Genomic DNA, 18,312 nt, shown 5'->3' with positions numbered 1-18,312 from the left:
TTTGAAATACGTCTTAAAGCATAAACAAAATGTATGTGCATTAATAACATAATGGATCGTCATATATCATTTGTGTAATATCGAAATAATGTCTTGTTTATAACTAACTGATTAAATATAAATATACTCATCTATAGTAGAAAAAATATTATTAGGGCCCTGTATTGGAGATACGGGAGCCCTATAGTAATCACTCTGTCTGTCTGTCTGACTGTCTGTCTGTCCGTCCACAAATTTTGTTCCTGGCTGATAACTTTGGTATTTATTGATCGATGTACATGAAACTTGGTCAAGATGTTCAGTTCACAAAAATACACATTGAGGTAAAAAGTCAAGGTCAAAGGTCAAGGTCATTAGGTTCAAAGGTCAATGTCAAATTTTACATCTTTTCACTGATGAACATTTTGTTATGACATTATGAAGCAAAGTTGATCAGAATTAAACAAGGAGTCAACTTACCAAACGTCAAGGTCATCGGGTAAGGGGTCAAGGTCAAATTTTGTAGCTTTTCACTGGTTAACATTTCATTATGACATTATAGAGCAAAGTTGTTTGGAATTAAACAAAGAGACACACTGAGGTGAAAAGTTGAGGTCAAAGGTCAAGGTCATTGGGTCAAAGGTCAAGGTTAAATTTTGTATCTTTTCACTGGTGAACATTTCGCTATGACACTTTGAAGCAATGTTGCTCAGAATTAAACAATGTACCTTTTCCCTGATGAACATTTTGTTATGACATTATGAAGCAATGTTGTTCAGAACTTAGCACAGAGTCTACTGACCTTAGGTCCAGGTAACGGGGTCCAAAGGATCAAGGTCAAGTTTTGTATTTTTCACTGATGAACATTTTGTTATGATATTAAGAAGCAAAGTTGGTCAGAATTAAAGAATAAGTCAACTGACCAAAAATCAGGGTCACTGGGTTAATGGTCAATGTCATTTGGGTCCAAAGGTCAAAGACAAAGTGGATCTCTGACTTTGACCCTGGCTCTTGATGGAGGAGGTATTAAAGGTGAAATAAAACAAATCAAAGCTAACAAATGAGTATCGCACCGGTATTTACATTTCTGTTAGCCCAGCAAATATGGAGGTGGAAGGAAACAAGACTCACATCATAGTACATGTAAAATTATACTTTGCTTTCTTGCGATTCTTTTTGAAGTCCAAATGTCAAACGTCAAGCTCAGCTATATGGGCAAATTGCTTCTTGATGATTATGGGGGATATATTGCCACAAGACAGGGCCCTTACTGACCTGTCAGTGTTCTAGTTAAAAACGCAATTCCAATTACATAAACAGACATGACAATATAACCTTATTCTGACAATCGAAAGCAAAATTGTCAACAGTATTTACATCAAAGAAAAAATATAATGTACGTATCAGTGTATCTGCATATTAAGGGCTATTGACTTTTTCGTGCGGGCGGGCACACATTAGTTTATGCTCAATAACTTGAATGGATTCATTTCAAACTTAGTAGGAAGGTTCATTGCCATATGATAAGCTCGGACAAGTTCGATAACCAAAATTATTTGCCAGTTATTTACGGAGTTATGGCCCTTTGTAGAATTGCCGAAACAGTTTCCGCTCAATAACTTTAGTAATTTTGAATGGATTTATTTCAAACTTCACAGGATGGTTCATTGCTATGAAAGCTCGGACAAGTTTGATAACCAAAATTATTTGCTGGTTATTGACGGAGTTATGACCCTTTGTAGAATTGCCAATAAAGTTTCCGCTCAATAACTTCAGTAATTTTGAATAGATTCATTTCAAACTTCATAGGAAGATTCATTTCTATGAAAGCTTGCACATGTGCGATTACCATTATGCGCCTGTTGTTAAGGGAGTTATGGCCCTTTATAGAATTGATGTAACAGTTTCCGCTCAAAAACTTCAGTAATTTTGAATAGATTCATTTCAAACTTCATAGGAAGGTTCATTGCTATGAAAGCTTGCACAAGTTCGATAACCATTATCTGTCTGTTATTAAGTCAGTTATGGCCCTTTACATAATTGACGTAACACTTTCCGCTCAGTAACTTGGGAAATTTTGAATGGATTCATTTCAAACTTCAGCCATAATTTACGGACTTACAGCCTTTTGTAGAATTGTCGGAACACAATTTCTGCTCAATAACTTTATGCACTTATGGCCCTTTGTGGCAAACTGCTCATTCGACATCTGAAGGGCGTATCATGTATCGCTTCACGGAACTCTTGTTCAAATATTAATCTGCAAGCTCGCCTGTGTCAGTAAAGATAGCGGTTTAAATAGAACAAATAACAACTTAATTGTTAATGTACAACATTTAATTACTATCGTATATCTGAAACATATATAGAAATTTCAACCAACATCACACATAATTTGATATATATCCAACATACAAAAAATACATTGACATACAATTTGAAAACATAAAAAAATTGGCATTTTTGGGGCAAACTCCGTGACGTTATACAGTGTTGACGCTATTCCTCGACTGAGCTGGCTATTACATGGTTCTCTATAGGCTTTGCTGCTACACTAAAAAGAGTGCGAGGATGTTATAAAGCATAACATAAGCATAGTGATAACTCTCTATAGAGGTCAGATTATCTACAATAGTATGAGCAGTCGAATACTGTCCTCGTACTCGTAGAGTATACATAGTGCCCTATTAAAAGTCACGTATCTTAAACAAGCAGCCAAATGCTGACCTCGTTTTTTGGCATCTGTATTATGCCAACAGTCACATATATGTATAACATACATAAGTATATATGTATGAGCAGCCACATGCTTACCTCATACCTCTGTATGCAACCCGCAACATGCACTTGATAAAGCTAGGCATAGGCGTATCAATACATCAAAATAGATGAGTATAAAAGTAGGCATACAGCAAGTATGCTATAATTATGTTACAGTTACAGTTTAAAATAGCTGTTCATGTTCTATCAAGTATGAGTGAGTGCTTTCTGGGCATCTCTAATGCAGGATTGTGGTGTTCTAATATATCTGCAGTATGCATCAGAAGACCATCTCCCTAACACTTTGATAAGATGGTCTTCAATATGAGCTGGTGCAGCCGAAGTTGCCGCTCCAATGCAAAAGGAATGACCATTGTAAAGGTCAGAGTTGATGCCAATGCACTCCAGTACATGCCTGAATTTCTGCCTTAAGACATTACCATCATCAGTAATGAACAAGGGATCCTCTGGTGATGGAGTCTGTCGTTGCCTGACTGAGAGATATTTGGAACAAGTAACATATGGACATATCACATTGTCAGTCTTGAATAATTTTAAGGTTACGCCCTCTCCAAATGGGTTGGTTTGGGAGCTCTTTAGATGTAACCTTACGCATTCATCCCCTATAGTCATGTCATTGATGCACAAATGAATACTATGTTCAAATATTTTGTTCACAGTAAATTCACCACATCTCAGAAAGCCGAAGAAAGCCACGATAAATGCCGTCTCCAACATCAAGTCTTCAAAAGAATTTGAGTTCCTCCGCAGATATTCACATGTATGTTTGAGTATGTTAAAGGTGATGGGGTGCCTATGTCTGTTAACCTTAACACGAGTACGTTTAACACCTCCTAGCACTGCATGGCTACGACGCAAGTTAGCATTGCTAAGATAAGATATATTGTTTCTTAGACACATGAACTTGATACCACACACACCGAGATGAAATATATATATCAAAGGATTATATGTTCAAGAGTCCAGTTTTCAGATACGCTTTCACAATTTTATGTTGCTTATCAATTTAAATATGTTCCGATTTAACAAAAATAAAAACAGGGGTAGCGAACTGTGTTCTGTTTGTTTTTGCTGCAATCTCTCCTGTTTACCTCTAGCAGTGTCATCTCCCCTAGACGTTTCTGTTATCTGTAAACCAGTGTCAACTTCCTGGTCTGATATATCAATCAGAACTGATTAAAGTCTACAGTGTTTCAAAACAGGCCCAAACAAGCTTACGCAAATTTTCTAAGAGGGCCAAAAAGGATAAATTAAATGTTCCTATGTTAAGGAAGAATTATCAACGTTTAGTAGGTAGACGGAAAAGCAGAAATAAAACGTCATTTATACACCACTTTTCCTGCAACTACAAATTTGTTTTCCGATTCGAAATCTTGTTTCACTGGCACTTGAAACTATCGTTTTGTTGTGACATCACCCCAACCTGTAGATTTTCATAACCTTGGTATTTCATCGATAAGACGAAAAAGCAGAAATTAAAACGTCATGTCTACACCACTTTTCCACCAACTTCCCAATATATTTTTTTCAAAATGGAAATCTTGTAAAACTGGCATTTGAAACCATCGTTTGGTTGTGACGTCACTCTGACTAGTAGATTTTCATAACATTGATGTTTAAACAACAAGTCACATTCATTTATGACGTAAGAGTTGCTTTGTTCTCGAAATTAACTACTATAGTATTGTATTACTTGCGTACTTCTACAAACATAATTGGCGAAACGTGAATTCATGAGTGAGGTGTACCGGTAAACATAATATACCTACATATACATGATGTCTGACCTTTTGTTTTGGTTTCATTTGCTTCCTGTTTTTCTCGTCTTGACTATCTGTTCTTATTTGTTATTCTGTGTGGTTGTTGATGTATTATATTAATTTACATGGCGGACACTGGTTGTTTGAATGAAGATAAGAAGAAAGGAAAACATTTCTTAAACTGACATAAAGTGATTTTGAAGTTTGAATTTTATGAAATATGCATATATGTGTCACGGTGGCCAAACTTATTAACAGTTCGTCCAGTAAGTTTAGTATTTAAAATCATGAGTTTTAAATACAATGTAATTTGAGTACATGCCAATACTTATCCAGTGTCTAGTAAGTCCTAACCAGGTAAAAACTGTACAAGGCTTGGTGCGTAAAATTGGGGAACATAGTACAGCTGTAACAGAACAAGGCAGCTCACTCTCCAACCTGGGAACCTGGTGGTATGTCCAAGGGTGGTGTCACTAGAATGTGCACCTGGTAGATACCAGTCCGGATCTGCAATCTGTCTACTGAGGCTGTTACTATCTCACCTAAATCACCTTTGTGTACTCTCACTGATGTGAAGGTAATGGACAGATGGTCTCCAGAACCCTCTGAGAAAAATGACACCAAATCCTCCTAGGATAGGGTTGAGGGGGAGTGGTGGGATAAACTGGGGGTAGCTATAAACAAGGACAACCTCTCTGCTGAACAGTCGGAGAGAGCTTACCAGATACTGGGTAAGTGGTAGCATAGCTTTTCCACATCTTTTACAGATCTCGTGATAACAGACCTCAGGTGAAACACGAGATAAAAACATTCTCATTTTTTCTGACACCTTTGAGGAGCACCTCAAAAGGTTGGAGGGTGTGTTTGAACAGCTAGAAAAACACGGCTTCAAGCTGAAACCCTCCCAATACAAATTCTTTAAGTCTCAAGTGTGCTATCTGGGGCACATTGTTTCTGAGAAAGGAATTCAAACTGACCCAGATGAACTTGAAGCGTTAAAGGCATGGCCCGAACCTGTCGATGTTCAGACGCTACGCTCTTTTCTAGGTTTCACAGGGTATAACAGGAGGTTCATAAAGGATTGAAAGTCAGCAAACCTTTAAATGGTCTTCTTGTGGGACACTGTACCCACAAAACTGTGAAGGGACCAAAGAAAAAAATTCCTTGGGTATGGTGTGACAGTCAGCAGAAGGCTTTTGACACCATTGTTAGTCTTCTAGCTTCTCCACCAGTGTTAGCATATGCAGACTTCGCTAAGCCTTTTATTGTTAATACAGATGCCTCTGTGGAAGGTTTGGGAGCTGTGCTGTACCAGAACCAAGGTGGCCATATGCCAGTAGAGGTTTACGTCCTAGTGAAAAGAACTACCCAGCTCATAAGTTGGAATTTCTTTGTCTCAAATGGGCACTCACTGACAAGTTCCATGATAACCTATATGGCAATACTTTTGAGGTATGTACAGATAACAACGCTCTAACCAGTGTGACTACGGCGAAGGTGATTAGCCGCACTCTCAAACTACAAATTTAACTTAGTTTAAAGAGCGGGCCGTCTCAATGGGGATGCGGACGGGTTGTCAATACGACAGTATCGTCGAGAGGAAGTTTTCCCAGATGTAGTGAGAGCAAGTACCTGTGCTTGTTTGTCCACTAGGGAGGAGTTTCCTTTGGCAGAAACTGTAGTACTCTCAAATACATCATCCCTAGAACCAGAGAACAACACCCTAGAATTAGGGAATGTGAAACTTTCTGTTGTGGATTGGCAAAAACAACAATCCTTAGATAAACATCTTAAGAGGGTGATAGAGTTCGCGGGGAGGGTGATAGAGTTTGTCAGGGAGGGTGTTCGACCTGATAAAAAATGAATGCAACATGAACCTGAGGAGGTGTGTCGGTTTATGCGGGTATGGCGGCTGCTGAGGCTACACAAGGGTGTTTTGTATAGAGACACCACAGTAGACGGTGATCCTGTGCAGCAACTAGTTATTCCTAAGGCATATCGAGAGAAAGTCCTCAGGGTAGTGCATGAAGATGTGGGTCATCAGGGACGTGACCGATCAAACTGGTTGGCAAGGCATAGTTTTTTTTGGTCAGGCCTTCATGTCGAGGTGAATAGTTGGGTCTAAAGCTGTGGTAGGTGTGTTTGTAGAAAAACTCCTACTGTCCCAAGTGCAGAATTAGTTGATATCCAAAGTTCTCGTTCGATGGAGCTACTCTGCATTGACAATTTGACTTTAGAAAGGTCAAAGGGTGGCTACGAGAACATGCTGGTTATCACTGACCATTTCACCCGCTATGCCCAAGCAATTCCAACCAGAAACCAGTTAGCGAGTACCACTGCCAGAGTGTTGTACGAGCATTTCATTGTCCACTACAGCTTTCCTGCCTGAATTCACAGTGACCAGGGCAGGAATTTCGAAAGCAAAGTTATAAAAGAACTTTGCAAGATAGCTGGAGTGGAGAAAACTAGAACTACCCCTTGCCATCTGATGGGCAATGGCATGGTCGAACGGTTCAACCAATTAAACCCTGTTTAAAATGTTAGGTACAATGGAGGAGGTACAGAAATCCAATTGGAAGTCCTATGTGGCTCCACTTGTACATGCTTATATTACAACAAAGCATGAGACAACCGGATATTCTCCTCATTACCTGATGTTTGGTTGGCACCCAAGACTTGGTGTAGATGCATTTTAAGGCATAGATACCAGTTCTGAGGCTGTAGGGAGCCGACAGAATTATGCCCAGAAGCTTAAGCGTCGGCTGAAAGCGGAAGGAAGGGTCAACGGTACAAGGTTAGGTATGATAGGGGAGTTAGAGAAGCCACCTTGGAGGTTGGTGACCGGGTTCTGGTGAGGAACGTCGGTATACCTCGCAAACAAAAATTGGCTGACAAATGGGCTAAGGAACCCTACATTGTCCTTAGTGTGCCAAATATTGACATGCCCGTATACAAGAGATAGACTCAGTTGAGTGTTTCTCCTCAACTACTGACTCAGATGAGGATGGGAGTCAAACACCCAGGTATATTATTCCTGCTAGGAGGCCCAAACGCGACAGCCAGTGCAACCAAATACTTTAGGTGCAGGGGATTCTCTGAGGAGGGTAAATAAGGGTGTTTGTGGAAGATCCAACACTGTAGGCAGTGTAAGTCATACACAGGACTCCACACCAGCTGTAAGGCCCAGACGAGCCTGTAAACCTCCTAATCTATATGGAGAATGGCTCATGGGGACCTTGGTGTCGTAGGATTTGACAGCTGAGGTCTTTGTATAGCAAGTCGGAGCAGTGGGAGAATGTTATAGGGAACAAAGCTTATCCTGATTTTGAAACTATTAGTCATTCTCTACAGCTACTAGTGGGTATTAACCTTATTGTTTACCATCACATTATGTAGTGATGTAGCTAAGTTGCCACTCACATTCTATTATTTAAAATATTGATATTCATATCAGGAATGCATTGTTTCCACTGGCAGTGGGGAGATTCTTTTAAGTGTATATTGTACATGTTTATGTTACCTTGGGTACAGGCCAAGGTGGCGAGATGGATATTTTACTTGATTTAAGCTTTAATGGTTATAAGTTGCTGTTTATAGTTTAATTAATGCCAGTAGTCATTTCCCTTTGCAAGGGAGAATGTTACGGTGGCCAAACTTATTAACAGTTTGTCCAGTAAGTTTAGTATTTAAAATGATGAATTTTAAATATGATGTAACTTGGCTACATGTTAATACTTGCGCTGTGTATTGTGTGTAATGGTATATATGCCTGTGTCAGGTAATGTACCTGTGTTATCAGTGTGACGTATGAGAGGTGCTTGGGTGCAAGTATTGGCTGAGACTGACACGTTGACCCTGCATGACCCTATCCATGCACGTGAAAAGCCTTTTACCTGGGCTCTGCCCAGGTTAGTAAATTCACTTTAAACCAACCCTTGGTTTGGAATAGACGCATTTGAATTGCCTGTGTGTGTTACCGCCACAGTGCAAGGTAAGTTTTATATTAAATTTAAAATAATAAAAAAAAAACTTACTTCAGTTTAACAAATTATTAAATAAAGTTCTTTGGTTTTATAATCTGTTGCATTTGAATTATATTGCTGTCAAATATCTGAGGCTATAAGTTAAATTAGTGAACACATGGTCAGGTTCTATAACATAATGTCGTAGGGTTAAAATTAGGGTGTAATTATTATGTTATGTAAGTTTTTGAAATAAAATATAATAATGTATAATTATATTTACAAGTAATGTCTAAATATTAAATACTTTATGGTATTAATATATGTGGATATGGTTATACGTTTACATGTGTCTGTATACGTATATGTATGTATTTTTATTTCTGGGAACTAAAATTAAGGTGTAATTATGTTATGTAAGTTTCTGAAATAAAATATAATAATATATTATTATATTTACAAGTAATGTCTAAATATTAAATACTTTATGGTATTAATATATGTGGATATGGTTATACCTTTACATGTGTCCGTATATTTATGTATTTTTAGGTTACCTGACCATAGGTCATGGTAACCTATTGTGATAGCCTTTTGTTCGTCTTCGTCCGTCGCCGTCTGTCGTCCGTTAAGCGTCGTGCGTCGTCCAAGGTGCGTTTACTTTTCCTTATGAACAAGATAACTTCAGTAAATATATCAATACGATTCCGGCCGAGTTCGAAATGGGAATTTTTCGACAGTAACTTACAGAGTTATTGCCTTTTGTACTAATATTATTATTGGACCTTGTGAACACAATAACTTGAGTAAATGTATTGGACCTTGTGAACACTAACTTGAGTAAATGTTAACCGGAGTAAATGTATTGGACCTTGTGAACACAATAACTTGAGTAAATGTTAACCGAGTTTGATGAAACTTTGTATGCAGCAATATATCAATAAGATCTCGGACGAGTTCGAAAATGGGAATTATTCGATAGTAACTTACAGAGTAATTGCCCTTTGTAATAATATTATTATTGGACCTTGTGAACACAATAAATTGAGTAAATGTATTGGACCTTGTGAACAAGATAACATGAGTAAATGTTAACCGAGTTTGATGAAACTTTGTATGCAGCCATATGTCAATAAGATCTTGGATGAGTTTGAAAATAGGAATTATTCGACAGTAACTTACAGAATTATTGCCCTTTGTATTAATATTATTATTGGACCTTGTGAACACGAGAACTTGAGTAAATGTTAACCGAGTTTGATGAAACTTTGTATGCAGCGATATATCAATAAGATCCCAGACGGGTCGAAAAATAGGAATTATTCGACAGTAACTCACAGAGTTATTGCCCTTTGTTATAATATTATTATTGGACCTTTTGAACACAATAACTTGAGTAAATGTTAACCGAGTTTGATGAAACTTTGTATGCAGCAATATGTCAATAAGATCTCGGATGATTTTGAACCTGGGAATTATTTGACAGTAACTTACAGAGTTATTGCCCTTTGTTATAATATTATTATTGGACCTTTTGAACACAATAACTTGAGTAAATGTTAACCGAGTTTGATGAAACTTTGTATGCAGCAATATGTCAATAAGATCTCGGATGATTTCGAACCTGGGAATTATTTGACAGTAACTTACAGAGTTATTTCCCTTTGAAATAATATTATTATTGGACCTTGGAAACACGATAACTTGAATAAATGTTGATGGAGTTCAATGAAACTTTGTCCGGTAATTATTTGTCCCTGTGATGTTGTTGACATTTCACAAGAATAGATGTAAACTCATGTGGTACACCTTTTTTTTCATTCATGATGCATTTTTGCTACTAACAAGGTGCTATTAAAATTTTGTGCCTTATTTAATAAATCATTGATTTACGCTTTTACTTGTTTATTTTAACCAAGAACAGAAGACTTACAGTTACCAAGTTTGTTCAAAACAGACCCTTGGGTCAAAATTGGAGTGACACCCATTTATTTCATTTATTGTGTTCACAGGGTCCAACAATAATAAAATTACCAAGGGGAATAACTATGTAAGTTATGGTCAAATTGGTCCGGTATTCGCACCAAAAATTAAAAAAATAAATAAACTTTCATCTGTGTGTACATATGTCTATGGGTTAATATAAATTCGCACCAGAAGAAACCCACACATATACTCCTGTGACATATATGTGCTAGAATTGATATAAAATACACGTTCCTTTGATATCGTACATTTAAATGGGGAGTAATAAACGAGGGAGATATTTTGAATTATGTTGCTTGTTGTTCTCACATAGTTTTCTGTGAATATTTATTTAGTTTTTAAGTTGTCATGTAGTGCTTCTGTTCACATAACATACCATGTTAAGTCTTTAACTGAGGTCAGTGTGTGATGTTAACAACCATTTAGAGAATAAACAATCATTTTGCCGATAATCACATCCAACTCATTACTGTCGTAATTGTGCTTCACACACCTCCCTCTCCTCCCCCCTCTTTTTTTAGTTAACTTATTTAGCCTTTGACTTTCCTGCAAACTTTACTGTGCTAACCAATAGGCCCGAATATTTTTTAATTCAGTAAACAATTGGTTATAATTTATACAAATTGTATTTCAGTAGTGTCCTTTCCTCTCATGTTTGAGATAGCTGATCAGTATTAACATTAAGCATAAACAGGTGAAAGAAATATCTATTATTGATGTTTAAGTACATATTTTAGACACTTAGTGATAAACAAAGTGTTGTGCACAAACACAACAGGATTTTAATAGCAGAGTAATACTTCTGTCAAATAAATAACAGTAAAGGAGCTTCATTAAACTCAACTATCTGGTCACATGTCTCTATTACACCGACCTTCCCAAGAACCCGGAGAAGCTGTCTGGCAGAGAGGCGTTACAAGGTTCGTGGCAGAACATTCGATCACCATGTTTTTATTTTTATGAAGTAACTGTATGACCCAGAGTGTAATGAAGTATTTCTATTTCTATTCACAACTTAACATTGGTATATACATATTTTTGTTCACCATTCACCAGAAACTGGAATCAAATACAATTAAATGTTAACTGAGGCCATAAATACAAACTTACTCCTCAAATTTGCTGACTTATTTAATGTATTTAGCTAATGTAACGTTTACTGTACCTCTAGTCACCCTTGTACCAGATCACCAGTAATGGTAGCTAAGATGTTTACTGTACCCCTAAATTTGCTGACTTATTTAATGTATTTAGCTAATGTAACGTTTACTGTACCTCTAGTCACCCTTGTACCAGATCACCGGTAATGATAGCCAAGATGTTTACTGTACTTCAAGTCACCCTTGTACCAGATCACCAATAATGGTAGCCAAGATGTTTATTGTACTTCAAGTCACCCTTGTACCAGATCACCGGTAATGATAGCCAAGATGTTTACTGTACTTCAAGTCACCCTTGTATCAGATCGCCAATAATGGTAGCTAAGATGTTTTCTGTACTACAAGTCACCCTTGTACCAGATCACCAGGAATGATAGCCAAGATGTTTACTGTACTTCAAGTCACCCTTGGACCAGATCACCAATAATGGTAGCCAAGATGTTTACTGTACTTCAAGTCACCCTTGTATCAGATCACCAATAATGGTAGCTAAGATGTTTACTGTACTACAAGTCACCCTTGTACCAGATCACCAGTAATGATAGCCAAGATGTTTACTGTACTTCAAGTCACCCTTGTACCAGATCACCAGTAATGGTAGCTAAGATGTTTACTGTACTTCCAAGTCACCCTTTTACCAGATCACCAGTAATGGTAGCCAAGATGTTTACTGTACTTCAAGTCACCCTTGTACCAGATCACCAGTAATGGTAGCCAAGATGTTTACTGTACTTCAAGTCACCCTTGTACCAGATCACCGGTAATGGTAGCTAAGATGTTTACTGTACCCCAAGTCACCCCTGTACCTGATCACCAATAATGGTAGCTAAGATGTTTACTGTACCCTAAGTCACCCTTGTACCAGATCACCAGTAATGGTAGCCAAGATGTTTACTGAACTTCAAGTCACCCTTGTACCAGATCACCGGTAATGGTAGCTAAGATGGTTACTGTACCCCAAGTAACCCTGTACCAGATCACCAGTAATGGCAGCCAAGATATTTACTGCACTTCAAGTCACCCTTGTACCAGATCACCAGTAATTAGCCAAGATGTTTATTGTACTTCAAGTCACCCTTGTACCAGATCACCGGTAATGGTAGCTAAGATGTTTACTGTACTTCAAGTCACCCTTGTACCAGATCACCAGTAATGGTAGCTAAGATGTTTACTGTACCCCAAGTAACCCTGTACCAGATCACCAGTAATGGTAGCCAAGATATTTACTGCACTTCAAGTCACTCTTGTACCAGATCACCAGTAATGGTAGATAAGATGTTTACTGTACCCCTAGTAACCCTGTACCAGATCACCAGTAATGGCAGCCAAGATATTTACTGCACTTCAAGTCACTCTTGAACCAGATCACCAGTAATGGTAGCTAAGATGTTTACTGTACCCCAAGTAACCCTGTACCAGATCACCAGTAATGGCAGCCAAGATATTTACTGCACTTCAAGTCACTCTTGTACCAGATCACCAGTAAATCAAGTCACCTGGAAGTGTAACCAGAATCAGTTTAAGTACAAAACCATTTTCAGATCACCTTTTACCAGATCACCAGCATCATGTAACCAAGATTAGCAAATTCTATATTTTTATCATTCTTGAACAAGGTCCCAAGTAACAAGGTCTCCACTACCAAGGTCCCAATTAACAAGGTATCCAGTAATAAGGTCCCCAGTAACAAGGTACTCAGTAACAAGGTACTGTACTAAGTACAAAGTTTGTTAGTAACAAGGTCCTCAGTAACAAGGTATCATGTAACAAGGTTCTCAGTAGCAAGGTGTCCAGTAACAAGGTCCTAAGGAGCAGGGTCCCAAGTAACAAGTTCCCCAATAACAAGGTTCTAAGGTCCCCAGTAACAAGGTCTCCAGTAACAAGGTCCTAAGTAACAAGGTCTCTAGTAACAAGGTCCCTAAGGTCCCCAGTAACAAGGTCCCAAGTAACAAGGTCCCCAGTAACAAGGTCCCAAGTAACAAGGTCGCTAAGTTCCCCAGTATCAAGGTCCCAAGTAACAAGGTCCCAAGTAACAAAGGTCCCCAGTAACAAGGTCTCCAGTAACAAGGTCCCAAGTAACAAGGTCCCCAGTAACAAAGGTCCCCAGTAACAAAGGTCCCCAGTAACGAGGTCCCTAAGGTCCCCAGTACAAAGGTCCCCAGTAACAAGGCCCCCAATAACAAAGATCCCCAGTATCAAGGTCCCCAGTAACAAAGGTCCCCAGCAAGGGTTGCCAGGATTGATGAGTACTATCCCTAACACAAATCACCTTGTTCCAGATCCCAAGTATAATTGTGTAGCCAAGATCAATTACCACTGTACTTTTATTCCACTCACCCTGGTACAAGTTCCTCAGTAATGATAGACAAGCCTAACTCATTCTTCACACCAATTTGTTCATCACAGCAAACCATCTTTGTGTTATTTTCCTGGTGGTGAAACAGCAAAGCCTAATCACTTCATCTGAACAAACTGCTTTTGGGTAGAATTCTCGACAGTTGTGAGACTTCTCTCTATGTGTGAAAGTATTCTCTCAAAAGGAAACCACTTTTAACCAGATCCCCAGCAGTGACTTGATGTTACAGCCTAGCTGTTGCTTTCCTTCCCTATAATGATTATAGTTCTAACTGTTTGGAATCGGTCCCTGGATACAGTATAAATGTATGTTTTCACACAGAGACTCAACTTGAGATATTGTCTATGGACCAATCAGTGACATAATAGACTTCTGACACTCTGGAGCTGATTGTGTCAAAAGACCATATTGGAATGTCAAAATAGGCAAGATTCATTTGAGTCTGGTGCCAGTGTCCACATATCTCTGGGAAACTTGTGGAGTGTCGGTGATACCCAAGATGTTATTGTGTTACTGGTATTGATTAAGATTAATGCTTGGTGACCTTCCTACTTTATTACCACTCCAAGTTTTCAAGGAATTGTTTGCATCTGATGTATATGCCAACAACATGCCAATCACAGACTGGCGATCACCAAGGTGGCCTCATTGGACTTTGTAATAGGACTTGATGATCAAACTGAGTGATCAGAACATTCACAAAACTATACAGTATGATTTGGTGACCAATTAATGACCTCACTGGACTTGATGATGTATTTGGTGACCAGTATTGGTGACCAGTGTGACCTCACTAGACCTGTTGGTTACCAGTATATTGTGACCTCCGTACAGAGATTGATCTGCAGACATTGTTACTACCATCCACAGATTGGGTGTAGTGATGAATAGTAACTGATCTGAAGCTACTGGAATGGTGTAAGTAGGTCTGGAGCACTCGCACCACCAACTATGTACTTTAGATTGATGTTTTACTGTTATTGTAAATAATTAAATTTTAGACCCGTTTCAATGATCAGCAACTAGATTCCTTCAGAATCAAATGAGTAAACAGTTTCTTAGTATCAATGTTTTAATCTTTTAATACAAGAATAGAATTCAATGTGATCAGATCAGATATGCAAAATTTTCATTAACCTTTTTTAGTGCAATCTATTTCGAGTAAAATCTTACCCTATGCATAATCTTCAGTTATTTGTGGAATTACGAGCACAAAAGAAATGTATAGTCAAAAAAAGATTACCGAGAGGATTTGGCTATTTATAGAGAAGTACAGCTATTTTCTGCACTGTTAGTTTGAGTTATCTCAAATCTCTTTTTGAAACAGTGAATATCTCAACAATTATAACCTACCTTAAAACTGTTGGTCGGAAAAAAACATAACTAACCATAGCCTCTTTTATATTTTGTTGACAATTTTATCATTCTGTCGTTAGGAATTCAACAATTTATTATTTGCTATTCTGCAATTTTGTGTTTAATGATTGTACAATGAATTTTGCTTATCCATTGTTGACAAGTCAACAATTTCAGCATTCTGATGTTTTAAAATTCTTCAATTATGATGTTGTAAACTCACTGATTTTAAAAGTTGTTCAGTTGACAATTCAAAAACTCTACCAACGATTGTAAACAATTCTACCTACTGTTGTATACTTTATTATGATAATTCTGTGAAATTCTACCAAACTAGCCAGGGAATGTAGACAGATCAGACAATACGAAATTCATCATTTCTGTACACTAATCTTCCTCCTAAATCTCATTACTATTGCTGCTGGTGCTATTCTGTGATGATTAATGTGATGACAATGTAAATTACATTGTCTTCATCTAATTATGTCTCCCTAATTCAATATTAACCAATTCTTTCCCATAAATTTGCCTTCCATTTTATGTTTCATCATCTAATCCAAACATCTCCGTTGTTAGAGTACTATTGCTCATTAAAAACAGTCATGAAACCTTTGGGGTAATTTTGAGGTTTTATGCTAAATTCATATAATTTTCGAATGAATTTTATAGGAAAACATGAAAACCAGCATGATGTTATTGGTTTCTTGTTCATGACAGCTTAATTGCCAACATATTTAGGAGATAGCTATTGTAATTGGGCTGTTTAGGTGGAGTGCTTCCAAGTTTACCTATACACATGTGATGTTTATCTTGGTCTCATCAGGAAAATAAATATAGAACAGTTTTATTTCTAAATGGCACCTGCACTCCATAAAGTTATGGTCTGAAATGATTTAATGTGGTACAAACATTTTGATAAAATCTTTCTATTAGTATGGTGCAGTTTTGTTGATGTTTTGAAGTGTGTGTTGGGATCTGGTTCATTGCCACTTTTACACGTTTTGTTTGATGTTTTTAAGTTTATTGTTCAAGCATACACTTACACAGTTATTTATTTGGTTGTACTACATGCCATTAAGCACTTCTTCTTGTGTACTGTTTTTGTAAACGGTTTAGAATGTTGTTGGTGTGTGATTTAACATTGTTATACAAAGTAGGTATAAGATTTTGTTTAAGAAGTAATATTCAGCATATTATGGTACAAAGTATATATGTATAGTTTAGCATATTTTTCATACGAAGTACATGTAGTGTCTTTTCATCCATTTTCAAGTTATTTTCCTTTGCAAGATTTCTTCTTAAGAGTCATGGTATTTGTTAAATAGTTTGATTTGTGAATGGCCATCAATTGCAAGTTTGTTCAAATGAAAGAAGTTCACCCTCATTCAAGCTCTAACACCTAAAACTGTCAAGTATTTGTAACTCTTGAAGAATTATGAAATCCACTTTAGTAAATTGATTGACTTCATTGGCACTGCAGCTTAATATTTTCGAAACCTTTAATAACAGGTGGGTGATACAGGCCCCATTAAACCTCTTGGTTTTTTTAGTTTTTTTTTAGCAATTTTGCTTTAGTAAGTACAGTTAAGATTTATTTTGTAGAGTGTGGTAAACTATAAACATGGCATCATTTAGTGGGTTAATGATGCCATGTTGAGTTTAGCATCTCGTGCTGTTTGTGTGTGTTGTTCAGAACAGCAGCATTTGTGTACATTCTTGCTAATGGTAGATATCCTGACAGGCTAATGTAACTCTGTTTTTACTGACCCTCCTAACACTCCATATAAATCTGTTTTGTACATATCTCATTCAGCAGCTGTGGTAAAAGGGTGGAGAATTAATGGCTTGCTATGTGGATGGACTTGATAAACATTGGATATTTATTGTATCAACACAAGCTTGTGTGTATTGGACAGTCCCAGGGATCAATCTGATACAGGTGTCCTATTAGATAGGCATCTTTACGTTTTTAGCATGTAGTAGAACCTCTGGGTTGGGGCCATCACTGAAAACGGTTGGACATATTTACCTAAACACTGACAAAATCTATTCTCCTCATCCATTCTACAGCTTAGCTGACAAGCTTACCAAAGGAACCAGGCCACACTGATTGTTTATAGATTCTATCCTGGTGCACAGGCCTCAGAAATGTTTATGTAGCCTGTTCTCAGGAACAGTATAAATTCAATGTTGATGTGAGTAAATTAGTGGTGATTATTGGTGGTAAAATATATTGCAGGACTCCAAGTACATCATAGAGTGGAATGAGCAAATCTATATATATATATGTCTGATTGGTATTGATCCTTTAGGCGATATGGCAAATAATGTAATCTATGAAATATACATCTTTTGTATAATTTCTGATACAATGTGTTTCTCTGCTTTCGAAGCATCTTATTTTTGGTATAAATAATTTGAAGTTTCACTGTCCATTGGAGTCTATTTCATAATTAATCTATTGGGGTTATTTTGAAATATGTCTACCATGCAATCAATCCCTACATACATCTAGACAAGTTTTGTTTTCCACACCTGATGCCCAGGTGTAAATGTTTGCTGGATTTAATTGTCTTACCCAGACATCAGAGATGCAGTGTGTGCTGTACAGTGATATTGTAACAGCTACTTGATTAAGGTATATAAGGGGAAAATTTCAAGTGATGTGGTATAACCCGGGGTCCCACTCACTAAATCAGCAACCTGGAGCATGGTCAGAATCGGATGGGTGCAGCGGTTTGGTGACTGCGGTGGGATTTCTGTGATCATTTAAGGTCAGTTCCTGGTGGTTAGGGAAGGTGCATTGATACACTGGGATCCTGGAGGACCTAAGGGATTCCCCAGGTCAAGTCTTGGGACAAGACTTCTTGGAGGGGGAATGGTGTAACAGCTTAGGTATATGAGGGGAAAATCCAGTGATGCGATATAACCCTGGGACCCGCTCACTAGTTCAGCAAAGTCGAATGTGGTCA

The 18,312-nt window shown here is 37.6% G+C and overlaps 1 protein-coding gene across 14 annotated transcripts in view; it reads left to right on the top strand.

The window, feature by feature from the left end:
* Positions 1-18,312, top strand: part of LOC110457414 (sodium bicarbonate transporter-like protein 11) — a 101,281-nt gene that overhangs the window by 50,855 nt on the left and 32,114 nt on the right. The window contains exon 1 of one of the 14 annotated variants that reach the window (XM_021508679.1): positions 8,408-8,511. The exons of 10 other annotated variants lie outside the window; for them this stretch is intronic. Coding sequence is in view for 2 of the 4 variants with exons in the window: in XM_021508678.1 (XP_021364353.1) it covers positions 14,898-14,902 (5 nt within the window). In the remaining 2 variants the exon portion in view is untranslated. Of the gene's footprint in view, positions 1-8,407; positions 8,512-14,460; positions 14,903-18,093; positions 18,115-18,312 lie in introns of those variants that run through there. 3 more of the 14 variants (XM_021508678.1, XM_021508692.1, XM_021508690.1) reach the window with 3 other exon arrangements.

Source organism: Mizuhopecten yessoensis, unplaced genomic scaffold (assembly GCF_002113885.1).
Source record: "Mizuhopecten yessoensis strain PY_sf001 unplaced genomic scaffold, ASM211388v2 scaffold9133, whole genome shotgun sequence".
Taxonomy (NCBI): domain Eukaryota; kingdom Metazoa; phylum Mollusca; class Bivalvia; order Pectinida; family Pectinidae; genus Mizuhopecten; species Mizuhopecten yessoensis.
Note: the sequence above shows the minus strand (reverse complement) of the source record. Positions and strands in the feature narration are given on the sequence as shown.